The sequence below is a fragment of the Gavialis gangeticus genome, unplaced genomic scaffold (assembly GCF_001723915.1).
Source record: "Gavialis gangeticus isolate Ggan-Ray unplaced genomic scaffold, GavGan_comp1, whole genome shotgun sequence".
Lineage (NCBI taxonomy): Eukaryota > Metazoa > Chordata > Crocodylia > Gavialidae > Gavialis > Gavialis gangeticus.
Genome location: NW_017729024.1, coordinates 74,351,675 through 74,368,824, shown reverse-complemented (window position 1 = coordinate 74,368,824; position 17,150 = coordinate 74,351,675). Strand labels below are relative to the sequence as shown.

General features: G+C 41.7%; 1 protein-coding gene across 1 annotated transcript in view; it reads right to left on the bottom strand.

Moving 5' to 3' along the window:
• Positions 1 to 17,150, bottom strand: part of MAN2A1 (mannosidase alpha class 2A member 1) — a 305,918-nt gene that overhangs the window by 65,765 nt on the left and 223,003 nt on the right. The window contains exons 17-18 of the mRNA XM_019517247.1: positions 4,519 to 4,652; positions 1,800 to 1,941 (exon numbers count right to left, since the gene is read on the bottom strand). Of these exons, the coding sequence (XP_019372792.1) occupies positions 1,800 to 1,941; positions 4,519 to 4,652 (276 nt within the window). The remainder of the gene's footprint in view (positions 1 to 1,799; positions 1,942 to 4,518; positions 4,653 to 17,150) is intronic.

Here is a 17,150-nt window from a genome sequence, read left to right as displayed (position 1 = left end):
GGATGGAGAAGAGAGTAGTGAATGTGATATACCTTGACTATAGCAAGGCTTTTGACAGTTTCCCATGACATTCTCATTAGTATGCTAAAGAAATACAGGCTAGATGAAAGTACCATCAGATGAATACATAACTACTTGGATCATCATGCTCCAAGAGTAGTGATCAATGGGTCAATGTCTAATTGCAAGTATCAGACCCTCTTGAGGGAATCCGTCTTGGGTCCAATACTATTTACTATCTTCATTAATGATTTTGAGGATGAGACAGAGTTTACAGTTAGCAAAATTGCAGATGACATCAAGTTGTGGGGAGTTGTAGACATTCTGAAGGATAGGATTAAGTCAAAGTGACCTCGATATATTGGTGAACTGATCTGAACTTAATCAAATAAAAATCAGTAAGAACAAGTGCAGAGTGCTATGCTTAGGAGAAAACAATGAATACAGAGTAGGGAATAGCTGGTTAGGCTGCAGTACTGCAGAAAAGAATCAGCAGGTTATAGTAGACCCTAGATGAATACAAGCCAGCAAAGTGCTCTTGCTGGAAAAAAGAGCCAATGGTATACTGGGTTGCATTAATAGGAGTATGTCACCTCCGAGTCTAGGGACATGATTCTTTCACTGTAATTCACTCTAATTCCACTCTATTTCACTCTAATTCCAGATGAAGCATACCAATGCTTCATCTGGATTAGGGAGTCCAATTCTGAGCAGAACACTCCAAGAAAGATATAGACACATTGGAAAGAGTGAAGTGGGAAGCAGCAAAAGTCATTAGAAATTTGGCTAATGAGAAAAGTTAGAAATTTGAATTATTTAGTCTGGACACCAGAAGACTGAGGGGAGATCTGCTAACAGCTTTTAAGTAACTGACAGGTGGTTATACAGAAAATGGTGACAGAATTTTCTCTCAAGCTGTAGGGGACAGGGCAAAGAGTAATGCTCTTAATCTGAAAAAATGGAAATTTAGGCTGGATGCTAGCACGAACTTTATCATGATGAGGGTGATTAAGCATTGGAACATATTACCTAGAAAGACTATGGAATCTCCATTAGAAATTATTAAGAACATATTAGACCAGGGGTTTTCAACTTTTATTCAGGAGTGTAACCCTTTTGGGTACACTTCTGATGGAGTGGGAGGGAGGGGCCTTGCACACAGTGGCATGGGGTGGTGGATGGCTTCTCTTCCTATGCACCTCCCAACCTCCAGCTAGCTGGGCACCCACACAGGGAAGCTGCTGCCCTCATCCCCCACTCCCTGGCCCTGCTCCTGGGAGGCAGTGGTGTGGGATGGTGGGTGGCAGCAGTCCGTCCCCGCATGCACGTACCCCCTAACCCCTTCCCGCAGACCCCTGGTTGACAACCCCTATATTAGGCAAACACTTCTGTGGATTGGTTTCAGACAGGTATGATTCTAATCTTGAGCACTGGATTTGACTAAGTGACCTCCTAAGGTCACTTCTAACTCTGCTTTTCTATGGTTCTAAAAACTACATTTAACAAGACAAGTCAGAATTTTTTTTTCCCTTTGGAGTAGATTTTCATATGTCTATCTTCAGAAGAAGCCCTAAAGGGCTGGGGCTGAGAGGTATTGGACACAGTGATACTAGTGAATGGCAACCACTATGCTCTGACTAAAATTACTAAAACTCCAGATTTAGGACAAATCTTCCTTGCCTCAATACTCAAAGTAGCAATACTTGGCACCATAGTGATCTATAAGCTAACAATGTGTGTACTTTCGCTGATTAATCACCTAGGTCAGATTTTAAAAACAATCATCATACCATACTTACCACTTTTCAAGCTTGCAACACCCAGAGACTGAGCAGAATGAAGTGTCAACCGAATTCCATCATCCTGGATATAAGCCATTGTTGTCATTGGATAGACATTTGCTTGAAGAGGCAATTTGCTCATTGTAAGTCTGGGCTGAATCTATAACATCAGAATTAACTTCAGTAAATTCTACCGAGATTTAAAATGATCAAAACAAACAAATTTCAAGCATTTATCTTATATGCTCTACAACAGCATTTCTCAGCTCATGGGTCACCACCCAGAAGTGGGTCACACGAATGTATAAAAGGGTTGCAAACAAAAATGAATCAACAAACTTTAAAAATGGATTGTCCTTTAAAAGAGAAAAATGTGGGAAACTGGCTTTTCCCTTATAGGCTGGCAGAGTTCCAGCCTCTGAGAGGCTCCTTAGGGGCCCCCATACCCCACCCCCTGCCCATCTCAGATACCCACTCCCTGCCCCAACACCCTGGGGGGTTGGGGGCAGGGGGCAGCAGGTTGGGAGTGAGGGGCACTGGGTTGGGACTGGCCATTGATGTTAACAAACGTGTCCCAATACCAAAAAAGGTTAAGAACCACTGTTCTACAAACAATGACTGACAACAGAGACCAAAGCTGCCACTCCATTGTATTATACCGCTTGTTAGAGATTTGTGGCCAGCATCACCATTTTAGAAGTGGCATAAGAGATTAACTCTAGTTCAAAGAACACTTTTGAAAACTGAAGTATTCATCAAGAGAATCCACACAAAGAACTGATATGGCTTGCAGAATAAGAAGCGGTATTTGAGAGAGTGAATTTTCTTCCTTTACAGAGCAGATGATATGCAAGTTCAATGTAGTACAAGAGGCATTCCTAGGATTTATAGAGGAAACTAATTAAAAAGTCCAATTACATTCTTGAAATGTACATGAATACATTTATAATAGTAGTAAATATTCTTCCCATTTCTTGTTCATTTTATCATCTTTAGGAAACTGCAGTACGACTTTGAACATACCTATACATGGGGATATAGAAATATCTTATTCAATAGATTTGTTTTTCAGTGTACTCAGAATAATATTTGATGACAGTAGGGGGGGAAGTTTTTATTTTTGCCCATACTGCGGGGACAACACAACTAAGGAAAATGAGCTTCATTTTTATTTCATCATACGCATCATTAGTTATATAGCTTACTAGAGGTCCAGCGATCTTCAAACTTTTTGGGCATGAGATCACTTTTTGAATTAAAAAGCAACCCAAGATCTACCCTATACCACCACCCCTCCCCACCTAAAGGTCAGTCTGTGGGCAGAGAAGGGTGGGGGGGCACATTGAGAAAAAAATTATTTGGGGGCTCACCCCACCAGCAGGTAAGTCTATGGGAGAAGGGGCAGGGGGCGGGGTGGGGCAGATTGAGGCCCCAGCAGTGAGGGAGGGATTGGGGCACAGGCAGGAACAGGGGCCAGGGGGAGTGGGTCTGGCCAGGCTGGGACAAGCAGAGGCCAGGAGGCACATGCCTCTCAGGCCTCTGCTTGTCCCCCACTCTCCCCAGCCCCTACTCCTACCTGTGCCCTGCTCCCTCTCTCACTGCTGGGTCCTCAATCTGCTTGGTACTGAGCAAATGCAGAACAAGATAAAGTCCCTTCCCCAAAGCGCTTACAATCTAAATAAATAGGACTGAAAGGGAGAGGAATATTACATACAAGTAGAGCATATGATAGTTTATTGATATCATGTTAGTTTATGTCAAGCTATTCTTTGATTCCAAGAATTACATTCAATATACTTCATGCCATCCTTGCATCATAACAAGATCCTGAAACAAACATGTGTGAAATGTGAGCTTCTATTCTTTAGCCATCATCATCTACACCTTTTACAGAAAATGGCATGTCTTTTGCTAGAGATGATGCCATTCTGATAACATGCAAAGGGGAACTGGGAGTTTTCTGATGCTGCAGAATTCCATGGCATCTTGATGGAGTAGGTATTAAAATATAATCCCTTAGAAATTATTCAGATCTTAAACTTGCTTTTAAATAGAGTAAAAATATGTGCGACTGAACATTTCTCAAGAAACATTTGTAATGTGCTAACTTCCCTCTACGTGCAACATGTACCTTAGTGCTTTATTTAGCTTGTCATATTTCTAAAGCAAAAACTTTTCTATATTTTATAGAACAAAGAACACTAATGGCATTTAACAAATTATAATGGATGAAAAATTAAAAAAATGTTTTTTTTAAAGAAATCTTTTTCTTCCCAATAAATTAGTTATTAGCTACCACATACACAGAATGCATCTCTTTGAAGAAATCTAAAGCACAGCACAGAAAAGAAAAATCAAAAAGACAAAAAAGTCTGAATATAAAGTACATTTTAACAGTAGTACAGTACCAGTATAACAAAAGAACAATGTTTTATATATGTGAGACAATGGCCTGTCCTAATACATATAGAATAATATATAAGTAATGTTGTTGAGTCATGGGAGAAAAAAACCCACAAACAAGTAATCTCATGATTTCCATATCTCTAAGCAACACCAGGAAACAAGAGTATATATTTAAACAAATCCCTACTTTCAAAATAAGTTAGCGTATTGTAATACTAAACAATTAATTGTTTGATTAAAGAGGACTAAAACAACCAAATAAAAATCAGCATTACAAAATAATATACTAAGTTGTTATATCTATTACACTCAAAATTGGCAGAGTAATTACCTGATATCCATTAAGGTCAGTGTAAAACCTATTTTGACTGTTTATGTCAGATGAAATTCTCATCGCAATCTCACGATTGTACTCTCCTCTAATGTCCACAATATTGGAAACCTCAAGGGACTGGCCTTCTAACCCTGCATGAAAAAAGTACATTTAAAATTTTCAATTATTTAAAAAAGATTTTACAGAACACAGCTTACAAAACAGTGATCAAAATCCCTCCAGCACTTTTCTATCCCTGTTAACATCTATCCAAACACACAAAGATAGGCTTTGGAACCAGTGCAGATGTCAGTATTACAAAAACAGTAGGCAGACAAGGTTCTTTGGGTAGACATGATATCTTTTATTAGACTAAATAGTTGGGAAATGGCTCTCTGCAAGCTTTCGAGCACAAACATCCTCCTTCAGGCATAGAGAGAGTCTGTTGGTGTTTTGGGTGCTCTCCTGGGTAGAATAGAAAACAATATGCAAAATGCAGGTCTGTGAAAATGTAAATGCATGGCAGTGAGGATCAAAGGGAATAGAAGACTATAGCTGTGAGACAAGTAGGTGTGTGTGTGGCCAGGGGGAGCTTGCAAAGAACCATTTTTCCAACTACAATAAAAGCTCTGTTATCTGGCATCCCCCGGGAACGGGAGATGCCGGATTACAAAAAAATGCCAGTTAATTGAGTGGCCCCGGATACCGCTTCTCACACAGTGTCTAGGGTGTCCCTCCGCTGCTCCCATAGCATCGCCCCTCTATGGACAGGGAGCTGGGTCCCATACAGCCTGCACGGCCTGTTATGTCCCTGGACTGTGGGGGCTTGGCAGTGCAGGCTGCTTTGCCCTGAGCCATGGGGGCTCAGAGAAACCCGAACTTTTACTGTATTAAGTTGGTCTAATCAAAGATATCACATCTACCCAAAGAACCTTGTCTGCCTATGTCCTTACACCAACACGGCTACAACCAACAACCCTAACATAAAGGGTAGTATGCATAAAAACTGAACTGTTCCAAAATGTCACTGACTGGGAATCATTTCACAGTTGTGTGAAATGCTTTGGCTCAGATACCAGGGGGCAGGAGTGACCATCCCTCTTTGCAGAATGTAACACCACTTGGTGGTTTAGCGTTTGTCAGATAAACATGTAGAAATCCATTATACCAAGGATTTATATTCTATACTGAAGTTAAAGTTAGTGCACTTGAAAACTTTTTTTTTTTTGTTTGTTTGTTTTTTTTTTTTTAAACACAGCAGTTTTTTTTAACAAGTCAAACATTTAAAAGTTAGAATATTCCAGTGTTAAGGTTTTCTGTGCAACCTTAATTTGGCTCTGTCATGGTCTTTGATTATGTAGTCATACACTGTTTTTTTCACAGAAACCCTTCTTCACTCAGTACACAAGCTACATGATGCTGCCCTGCAACAAATATAGAATACATATAGTAAAACTCGTGTCTCATTTGTTGCAGAAGTTAGAAGACAATTGCTCAAGGCATTTTATTGCTAAGCCAGAGAACTGGATTCTATCACTGACACAGAATGCCTATTGGGTTTTAGTAAACTAAAACTTTCAGACAATCATTTGTGTTCCTTGTATTCTAGGTACATGAATTATGTCACTTAAGGCTACATCTGAGGTGCTGAATGCTTGCGATTACTACTGGAGTTGACTGAAACTGTACTTTGAATATATAAAATGCTATAAAAATACTAATAAGTACTCTGAAAAATCAAGTTTACAGATCTTAATGTCAGCACCCAAAATTAAAGGATACTTTTGAAAGTTTGACCTGTCGATACCTATTCCACAGTGGTAACATGTTGAAATTAATAACACCTCCATTTATAAAGATATATATGAAGCAGTACTATACTACAGTTAAAGTATTGCAGGAAAACATATTAGAAAAGCCACTGGCAAATTCTCTCTTTTTCCTCTAGTGGCTAGTCCACATAAGGAAAACAATTGCCAGCTGCATTCTTTAGCTCAAATAGGAGTCTACAATATGGTCCTGAAGGGTTCAATGTGATGGGGGGGGTTTTTAAACCTAGGAAATAAGCTAGAAAATAATCTACAATCCCCTAGCAGGCACACAAACAAACTCATGTATTCCAAAAATACATTAAGATTGCAAAGTTGTATTTAGCTCCAATATTGGGTAATGTGTATTATATAAGGTCTGGGTCATATATGAATGACAAGCAATAGAAAGCAAACTGAATGGCTATTCTATAAGTGCTGCCCATCCTATTATTGTATAATTGAAGACTGTATTGCACTGCATATACTTAAAGTTAAGTTAGCCCAAGCAACTTCACTTCTAGCACTTCTTAACTTTGAAGTGCTTGACTTTCAATATCTGGAGGATGAAACTAAACAAATTCACTAATTAAGGCACAGATTTTAACACCAAGGTTAATAAAATATCAAGAGTAATTTATCTAGGGATGTATTAGATTCTCACCTAAAATCTTTAGATCAAGATTAGGCACTTTATCAAAACATGTTCTACAGCACAAAGATAAGTTATCTGGGTTCTGTACAAACGTTACTGAGAAAATGTATATTTGCAGTTACATCTGCACTTAGTCTTTTTTTTCTAAATGTGATCATATTTGCTTGCTTCATCTTCCTTACCAGCCTTGTCTTCTGAATTTTTTATTATTTTGTATTGCTCTTGCATATCTGTTGCATTTTCATAAGAAAGTGTCCACAGCTGAATTTTATATAACTATTATTGTTGACTACTATGATTTATATAACTACTACTGTTGACTAAACAGGAAGGTGAACCTAGTTCCAACCATCTGCAGGCTGTGGAGAGCAGAGCTGCTTAGGAAGTTTCTTCAATAGAAAATGGCCATTTGTCAAAACTTATAATTGCTTGAGTGTTTTGAATTGCTCCGAAAAGGCTTTTTTGCAGGTTTTGTGCCAATTTTTTTTTATACTCCCTTTTGCTGTTTACAAATTAACTTATAAACTGGTAAAAATATACTTTTTTAAGAAGTTCGTACACCAGCGTAGAACCTTGTAACACTCATTCTACTAGCAGAGAACAGGTGTCCAGTTACTACGCCCATCATACCAACTTCACACTCTCATAAGAGGTGGTGATTATGCCCAGGGATAGATCCAAAGCAGGTGCAGTGGTATGATGGCACCCTGCTTTGAGACCAAATCATAATGCAGGAGCTTCTGGAGACTTCTTAAAAGTCCCCAAAGTAGGATGAGAATCTTCCCTGCTTTCTCCTCCATGGCATGTCTCTTCCGTTCTCTATCTCCCCCTCCCCTGCCTGCCACTGCTGCCTTCCTGGTCAAGGGAAGCTCCAGAGCTGTTCCTGCCTACTTGCAGGGGCAGAGCTGAGCTGAGACAATGACAGCGGCTGCAGTGATGGAGTGGAGGGGTTCCCTCTCCCCATGATGCCTCCCAGGGAACTGGGGAGGATGGGGAAAAGTAGGGCGATGCTTACCTGCCTTGGTTGGGAGGAGGGGAGGAAGAAGACCGGGAGTGGGAGTGCAGCCAACTCTGCACTGCATATTGCTACCCCTGTACACTCCCCTTTGCTAAATCCTGAACCTGACCTTAATTAGGCCACTTTGCTGCTGGCTCAGCACCTTCAGGAACTGAAACCACTGTGCCTCATTAAGAAATTGCATCTGGTGCCCCTAGATGTCTTGAGGTCTCCACTTCTGCTGCCCATAAGCCAGGCAGGAAGACCATGCCAAGAATGTTTGTGCTGTTTGACATGCAGTAATAGTATGGAATGGATATTTACCACTTTGAGCTCCTCCTGTCACTAAACACTCACTGCTGTCAGGTTCTGACAATGTACACATTATTACGATGCAAAATCTTCAATATTCTTATAAGTATCACCAGACTGCCCAGTGGTGTGACTTTTTTTTCTGGTCTATCAGGCAAAAGAGACCATGGAGTGGAACCATGTAGCATGCTCTTCACAGGTTACTGTGAGCTGCTGGAAGAAAAGGAGATGTGCAAAGGCAACAAAGGACAGCTAGCTTTGGGACCATCTTTAGATTATCTACTGCCAGTTCTGAGTATAGGAAAAGTGCACAGGTTGAAAGGAAGGGTCAGTTCTGTAAAATGTGAGATGATCGGCAGCAAGACAAGAATTTTAGGGTGACAGAAATCTGCACAGAGTGGACCCCAGTCTAGGTAGCAGACCATGATTTAAGAAGTCTCACAGAAAACAGAAAAATGGAAGTTAGAGCAATTTGGAAAATGGCAGACCCCCAAATTGTTTAGGCCAGTTTGGTGCAGGTAAATCTATTCTGCATCTTCTGTACTGAAAGTATGCATTACCATCAAGAAGGTGGACACCTTCTTGTTTTCTTAGGTTCACCAATCTCCACAATGTCATTGATGGATTGCCCAATTATATCCTCTGACATTCCCATCTCATAAATCCTGAAGTGTTAGGCTTTTCTAAAGCTGAAGATTGCAGTGCAGTAACACTTGACAAGTACACAGCTAGCAGAAGATGTGGGTAGTCAGCACAAACTAGCAAAGTTTTGTCTCTATACCTTATTTTTAAAAGGTGAGGCCACATGTGGTCCCTGACCCCAAACAGTCAAGGCTAAAATTGCTGCCTCACTGGATGCCATAAAGCATAAATGATTCTGTTGAATACACCAACTGCTGGGCAAAACTTGTATCAATATAGTCTTTAAAAAAACAACCCCATAGCTGGACAGCGTTATACTGAGTTATATGCCGATGGTTCATAGCTTTTTAAAAACAGTGTTTTTTGTCTCGATCTTTAAATTACACTACAATTTATCCCAAGTAATTTAGTCTGTAAAGTCAAAACATCCTAAGTCAAGAAACAACATATCTTTGCCACTTGTGAAAACCGTAATTCTCTCTTTCTTCATCCAACCTATTCATTATCTGAGGGAATAATTCTATGAAAAAAATGCAAGTGATCATGCAATTAAAGAATGTATCCTAATAGTTGCATAAGCACACACCCTATATATAAGTCTGTCATGTGGGTGACCTCCACGGCTGGGACACCCGTGTCAGCTGCAGTCTCGCAGTTGTGGAGGTGCATGGGGCAATCCCAGGCTTGAGGGTACACATGCCCACCCCACCCCCAAACTGGGAGCTCCAATCAGCTGATGGGGCTCCCAGGGACAGGGGCCTGTGGCCACATGTTCAATTAATGGCATGACAAGAAGTAGCTACAAAGCTATTACGCGTATTTTGTGGAATAACTTCATAATTTATTCCTTTTTATTATGCCACTAAGTGATTGAACCTGTGGCCAGGTGACCACTTAAGGTATGATTAATTGGTTAATTGGGCCTTACATAAAACGTGTAGATAAGGCCTTATAGCTTCTATAGGCCCATACTCTGTAGAAGCTGTATGTCCCAATTCATGGATTTTTAAAAAGCTATTCCATAGTTTTAAAAACCATTAAGGCATATATGCATGATGAACACAAATGGACATTCTATGCTGCAAGTATAAAATAACCATAGCCTGCATTACTCTCACTCCCTTTCCACCATTTCCAATTAAAGGCACTTTACCAAAAAATGGTAGGCACACCACTAATGTGAAAAAGGATGACTATGGACTGGGACTTGGAAGAAGCAGGTTCATTTCCCAGCTCTACTAAAGATATCCTATGTGATTATTTTGGGATGCTCATTTGTTCTTTCTCTGGACAAGCTAACCAATTATACCAAACTGTACCAGTACAAGACAGCTGTACTTTGTGTCAGTTCTATCTTGCAGTAAATGGAAGCTCAGCTGCAGTAATTTAGCAGCTGTTTCAGCCATGGGTAAAATTCTCCAGATTAGCTTCCATTTACCACAGGATAGACCTGACATAGGAAACAGGTCTTCTTTTTAATTTAGTTTAATTTGTTCATTCTGTCCATATCCCCATTTCCCATTTGTAATAGTTCCCTATTCTCAGATGCAAGGGTGATAGAGGCACACGAATTACTAGGCAGATCAAATACAGCTAAAAATACTTATAATGTGGAAATAATTTTCCTTTCTCCATCATTACTTTTTTTCAGCAGCTTCTCACTAATAGAAATTAAAGGGAAAAAGAATTGAATACTTAATTAAATCAAAACTACATGTGGTTCTTCCTGATGCCTCTATATGGCTAGGAGACTTACCTCTGACCATCCAAGTGGGTAAATGGTCCTCGAGTCCTAAGAGACCTAGACTTGTTTTTCCTACAGCAGCACTCCTGTACAGTTTTGGATAATATCAGAATGAAAAATCTCACAGAATCAGAATGTGGGACCTGAAGAGATCGCAAGATGCGATTCAATTCTTCTCACTCTGAAGTGACATCAAGTATACTTGGACTACACTTTACAGATGTTTGTCTAATTCTGAAATTGATTTCTAGTGATAAGGAGTCCACAACATATCTAAATAATGTTTCACAGCTTAATACGCATAGTTAGAATTTTTTTTCTAAATAAATCTTAAGTGTATTACTGATGGCTGTATTCCTTCTGCGATTTACAGTGCCAACTCAGGTGTTAGCCCATAAGAGTGGGTACCTAAAACAGGGAATTTATCATGAACATAACAATCTTGCAATTCCCAAATGAAGGTATGAAACATTTTGGTAACTCTATCTTCCTTCCTTCGCCCATACAAAACAACAAATTAAATGGTAAGAGGGAAAGGGATTTTTTGGTTTTCTTGGGCAGAATAAAATCCCTCTGTGGGCCACATCCAGCTTGTAGGTTTTAGATCCTTGTTCTATATGGGGGTGCTCAACTTCTAGCCTGCAGACCAGATGTGACCCCTGGCCAGCAGGACTCCCCATGGGTAAAGAAAACTGGCAGTGAGGGAGCAGTGGCATAACCACTGCCCTCCCCAGCTTCTAAATTCCTAAGACCCCCATGGTGAGTCAGAGCTGAGTCATGCCCCCTCTCCCCCACACTCCCAAATTGGTGCCAGGCCATGCCACATCACACACTCCCCACCTGTGGAGCCAGACTGGGGCTGGGTTATCCCCTACCCTCCTCTGCACATCCAGATAGGGCCCCATCATACCCACCCTGGGCATTTGACAAGGCACTGCCCATCTGGGCCTGCTGGGTAAAAAGGTTGGGCACCATTTTTCTAAATAAATAGAAGTTAGTTTACATTACTTCTGCTTATGCATCATGGTTGTGTCTGAGTCCAGACATAGGTTCTACAGTAAAAGTGATCCATAGTAAGAGGGCTGCAGAGAGGAGGCATGACTATTGTTCGATTCCCCTGTTTAAATGATCTTGAAACAAGGGTTTTACTGAAGGTAAGATGCAAGCTATGTTTATAACTTCTCATGCAACAGGTGGGTGTAATAAATTTTATAATGAAGCTTAACTGTGAAAGGACTTAGCAATCTGATGGGCAGTAGAATATGCATTTCCAGTGTAAAGCTGTAACTAAGACAGGCTAAAAGTAAGACATATATATAACAGGGCCCCTACCCATAACTGTATATGTGGAAAAATGGGAGCCATGACTTTAAGGTTGAATGCAATTTGCATGTTGCCTGGAAGGGGTGGAGCTTCGCTGTCATTTAAGTCAAGCTCCTGGGGATGAGTGGGCAGTCTAGTTCAGGCAATGGAGGGAAGGAGTTCCTGACAGGACCACACTAACCTGAGGCACGGTGTCTGAACCCAGAAGTGCTGAGTGACTGTGGGCCTACCAACAGGGGGAAGGCACTCTGAAAGAATGGGCTTTTCATGGCAACTGATTTTCTGTTACAGGGGGCTTTTACTTGTACCATGAAACATGGAGGAGATGCTGGGGATGCTACTGAGAACCCTCTGAAAGGGAAGACACCAGATTATCCCTTGCGCAGAACACTGCAATGACTTAGCAGGGCCTAAAGAGCTCTACGTGTGGAGGGCCAAAAGGACTTGTGAGAATAGACTGATCAAGGCTCTAAGCCAATGCATTGGTGAAGGAGATGGTGAGTGTTAAGAGGAAGCCCAGTAGGAAGGCAGAGCATATGGCACTGAGTGGAAGGTGTCCTGGAACTGGAAAGAGACTTACTCAACATAGATCTTAATATGGGTGCCAGGCCCCATGCACTAATTGTAAGCCAGAAAAAAAAAGAGATCTCAGTGAAAGCAGGGGATTTCTAGACTATCAACCCAGATCAGACAAGGGATGGCCTGTAACAAGAAGCATGAGAAGGGCACCTACAGTAATCTCCTGGCCATCTATAGACCACCTCCCAGGTTTATTACTGAAAACACCAAGGCATGGCAGTCAAGGTGGGGAGGTCATTAAGGAGCCAGGGAGCAGAGCAGGCTGAGGCAGAAGGCTAGGGGGTCAGCAAGCCACCTGAGAGATCTTCAGGCATGGTATAATATAGTTATCAACATATATTAAAGGCATATTTGATAAATCATTCTAGTGCCCTTCACAGTTATATATATCTAGAAAGAAGCATCTTATTTTCTTTTCCATAACAAGCAGCATTCAGATAATTGATGATTCCAGACCCTAATTATTCCTTAGAAAAGGAGAACAATTGAGAGACAAATATAAAGGATTTCAAGCCATGAACCTCTGATTCTCCCCATCTGGCTACGGAATACTCCCAGGCATTGACAAGAAATATATCCTCTAGCTTAAATGTGCTAAGTGACAAGAAAATCTAATAGTTTCAGAATTAAAACTTTTAAAACTCTACCACCAGCTTTCATCCTAATGTAGAGCTGTGTGTATGTAGTTTATGAATTAAAGGTACAAACTTTCCACACATGAATAATCTGTCTTGTTCAAAATAAATTCTCTTTTTCTACTGCATGTATAAGATGCATCCAATAGAAAAAAACAGATTGCCTTCCAGTGGCAAGTATTCGATTAGGATTCAGCTGATTCGGAGGGACAGTGATTTGAATCACTCCCAGTTCGATTTGGCTAATTCAGATCTGAAGATTCGGTGCCGATTTGGAGGTTCAGCCATTGACTAAAAAGTCCCGTGCCCCCTGGCCCGGCTGGGCAACTTGTCCCAGCCCCAATCCCTCCCTTGCTGTAGGGGCGTTGATCTGCCCCCCACACACCCGTTCCCTCCCCCTTCCGCCCACAACAGACTTACCAGTTGGAGACAGCCGTGTCCAGTGTCCTCAAGGACTGATGCCTCTTTAGTCTATGGCCAAATCTCCAAATCAGCACTGAATCGTTTCCAAATTGATTCGGAGGCTTCCAATTCAATTCGGCACTTTTAACTGGTCTCCTGATTTGATTCAGATTTGGAAATTCAGAACACTCAGTCTACTCCGAATCAAACTGTGACTCGGCTGCATTCACACTTACAATTGAAAAGGGTCCACACCTTCATTCAATTTTTTATGGGGTTCACAAATGAAAAAACATCGAAAACCACTGCCTTAGAACTTCATTGTACACAACTGTGTTGAATGCTATCCTCCAGAATTCAAAAAGGATGTGGAGAAGCTTGAGAGAGTCCAGAGAAGAGCCACGCGCATGATCAGAGGTCAGGATAACAGACCTTATGATGACAGGCTGAGAGCCATGGGGCTCTTTAGCCTGGAAAAGCTCAGGCTCACGGGTGATGTGATGGCCACCTATAAGTTTATCGGGTTGACCACCAGTATCTGGGGGAACGTTTGTTCAGCAGAGCGCCCCAAGGGATGACGAGGTCGAACAGTCATAAACTACTGCAAGACCATATCAGGCTGGACATAAGGAAGAATTTCTTTACTGTCCGAGCCCCCAAGGTCTGGAACAGCCTGCCATTGGAGATGGTTCAAGCACCTACATTGAACACCTTCAAAAGCAAATCGGATGCTTATCTTGCTGGGATCCTATGACCCCAGCTGACTTCCTGCCTGTTGGGTGGGGGGCTGGATTCGATCTTCCGAGGTCTCTTCCAGCCCTAATGTCTATGTAATCTATGAAATCGGCTACCGAGGCTTTGCACAGACCTACTGCCTTTCTCTAAGTAAAACTCAGATCACTGTGTAGAATCCAAAACTTTTTGAACCACAGAAGCAGCTATAAAATCTAGAAGCACAACCAAACTAAAACCAACTGTGTGGATCAGCATTCCCCTAGTGCACAGTTACAAGGGCTGAGATGTAATAGCAGCAGGGTTTAATTTCAGAAGTTACTTTATCTTTAATAAAGATAACTCTAAATTATCTTGAGTCTACACTTTTGAAAAGACCTCAGTAACTGCATTTTCAATTTTAAATTAGTAATGGAACAAACAGCTAGCAGAGATCACTTTGATCATTGAGTCTAGCCCCTTGAAATAATAGGCAATCATACAGTAGATGTTCTAGTGGACTCTTTTAGACTTAACATTAACTCCACAGCTACAAAGCTTCCCCAGCTTTTCTATGGCAACCTTAGGATCTTTAGTACAAACAAATGATTCAAAAACTTGAGAGTCTAAAAAGTCTACTATTCATCAAAGGAAGAAAAGAGGAGAAAACAATGATACTGCTAATGTTTTGGGCACCTTCAATGGTACAGAAATTGTTGAATTAAATGTCTTATTTCTCCATTGAACCCAAATTGTACTAGTTTAAAAGAAACTTGAACTTTAGCAACTGCATTTAATGTTTTAAACTAAATTTTTCCTTACTAGACAACTCAAGTAACAGAAACCATATTTGTAAAAATTCACTAAAACAATCACATTCTTACTTCTTGGAAATGTAACTGAATTATAAGTGTGTTAGGTGGGCTAATGAATTGATAATGCAGGGGCGGGCAATTATTTGGGTGGAGGGCCGCTTAACGTGGTTTGGGGAGCTGTCGAGGGCCATATAGGTAGCTCTACCCCTTGACAGTTGCCACACCCCCTGGTTGCTATCTAGGGACCAGAAGTCCCACTCCTAGCCCCTGAACTTTGCCATTGAAAGTCCCTCCTCTTGCCCCCTGGAAATACTCATATTGGGATGGGGGGTTTCCATCTTAGAACAAGAAAAAACCCAAATCGTATACTAAAAGTCAAACATCTACTATAACATATTTTAATGTTATTACAAAACATTTTTGTCATGACTTGTTTGCATACTGTATATAGAGGTGACTGCATAACAACTCAAAAATAAATTCTTAGTTTTGTATATTGTGTGGAAGGGTGTGGCTGTATGGGGGGGAATACAGTATGCTGAAGGATGTGTATATGTGGAGGGCTTTGGGGGCAGGATGTGGGTGTGTGGCATTTGTGAAGTGTGAAGGAGGGTGAGGGGACACCCCCACACTCCTCCCCCCCATAGTGCAGCAGCAGGTGGGGGCATTTGGGGCACTCATGCCTGGCACAGGCACTGGTACCCCCGGTGGTGTGTGGCTCTGGTCAACGCTGAACATGACAGTGAGGGGCACACCCCCCACTGAGCCATCTCTATCACCGCTGCTCTCTGCCGTGCAGTCCACACACTCATGCAGCACAGGAGGGAAGCCCCAACCACTAGAGCTGGCTGCCTTCCCTGTCCCCTGCAGTCCAGGTACAGGGGTGGGGAAAGCAGCCAGCTCCAGAGTGTGGGGCTTCCCTATGATGTTGTATGAATGCAGGAGCTGCATGTATGCAGTGGGGAGCACTAGCAATAGAGACAGCCCGGTGAGGGATGCACCCCTCACCGTGATGTACAGCACTGGCCGGAACCGCACACCACTGGGAACCAGTGCCTACGCTGAGCATGACCGTGGTCAGCACCTCTACTGGCCAGGACTGCACACCATGGGGGGAGAGTGTATATGGAAGGTGGGGGGCCCCCCCACTTCCCTCTCCCTCACATCCACACCCTGCCCACCTGAACTCCATGCTGCTGCCACTCCCTTGGGCATGGGCTTGGTGCTACTCCCAGGCCAGCTCCATGCTCTACCCCTGCCCCAAGCACTTCCCTACCTGTTGCCCAGAGCAAGTGGGTTGCCAGGGAGGTTGAGCAGGTCCCTGGCTGGGCCCTTCCATCCATGAGACTGGGAGTGAGGTGCAACAGGATGTGTTGGGGGCATGTATATACATGGATGCCTCACTACCACTCTTGTGGGCAAAAGGGCTGAGCGTGGTACAATTCATTGGTTGGTGTCATCAGTCAAACAGAAGTGCAGATCCGGCCTACAGGCCATATTTTGCCCGCCTCCATGATAATGGAGTCTCAGAAATAAATGAAATAAGAAATCTAGGTAATTTGCATTATTCTTCGTTATTACTGCTTGCCACACTGTACATGGATGTTGAATTCATGTCTAATTTGCCAAGAACTACATGAGCATACAATCGTTTCATGGATCAAATGTAGGTACATAGGCATATGTACCCACTTTTGATCAATGTAAGGTTGATTATACGCTCATGTGGTTTTTTGCAAATTAATGAACTGTTGGTTGGTTAAGAAGGCCAAGTCTTCTGATTGAGGAGCACTATCCACACAGTAAAAGCTGACCTGAAAGGGACCTAATACTAAAACTAATAAATTAATGCTCCATAAATATAAAAAGGCCTCTAACTTACATCCCAATATTAGTTATATCTTGTTTATTCCATTCCAGGATTAAACTATAATTGCCAGCTTGATATACACATAAAAATGTTCCTCTGCTACATTCATGTTTATATAATCTGATTTTTTTTTTTTTTTTTTTTGCATATACAGACA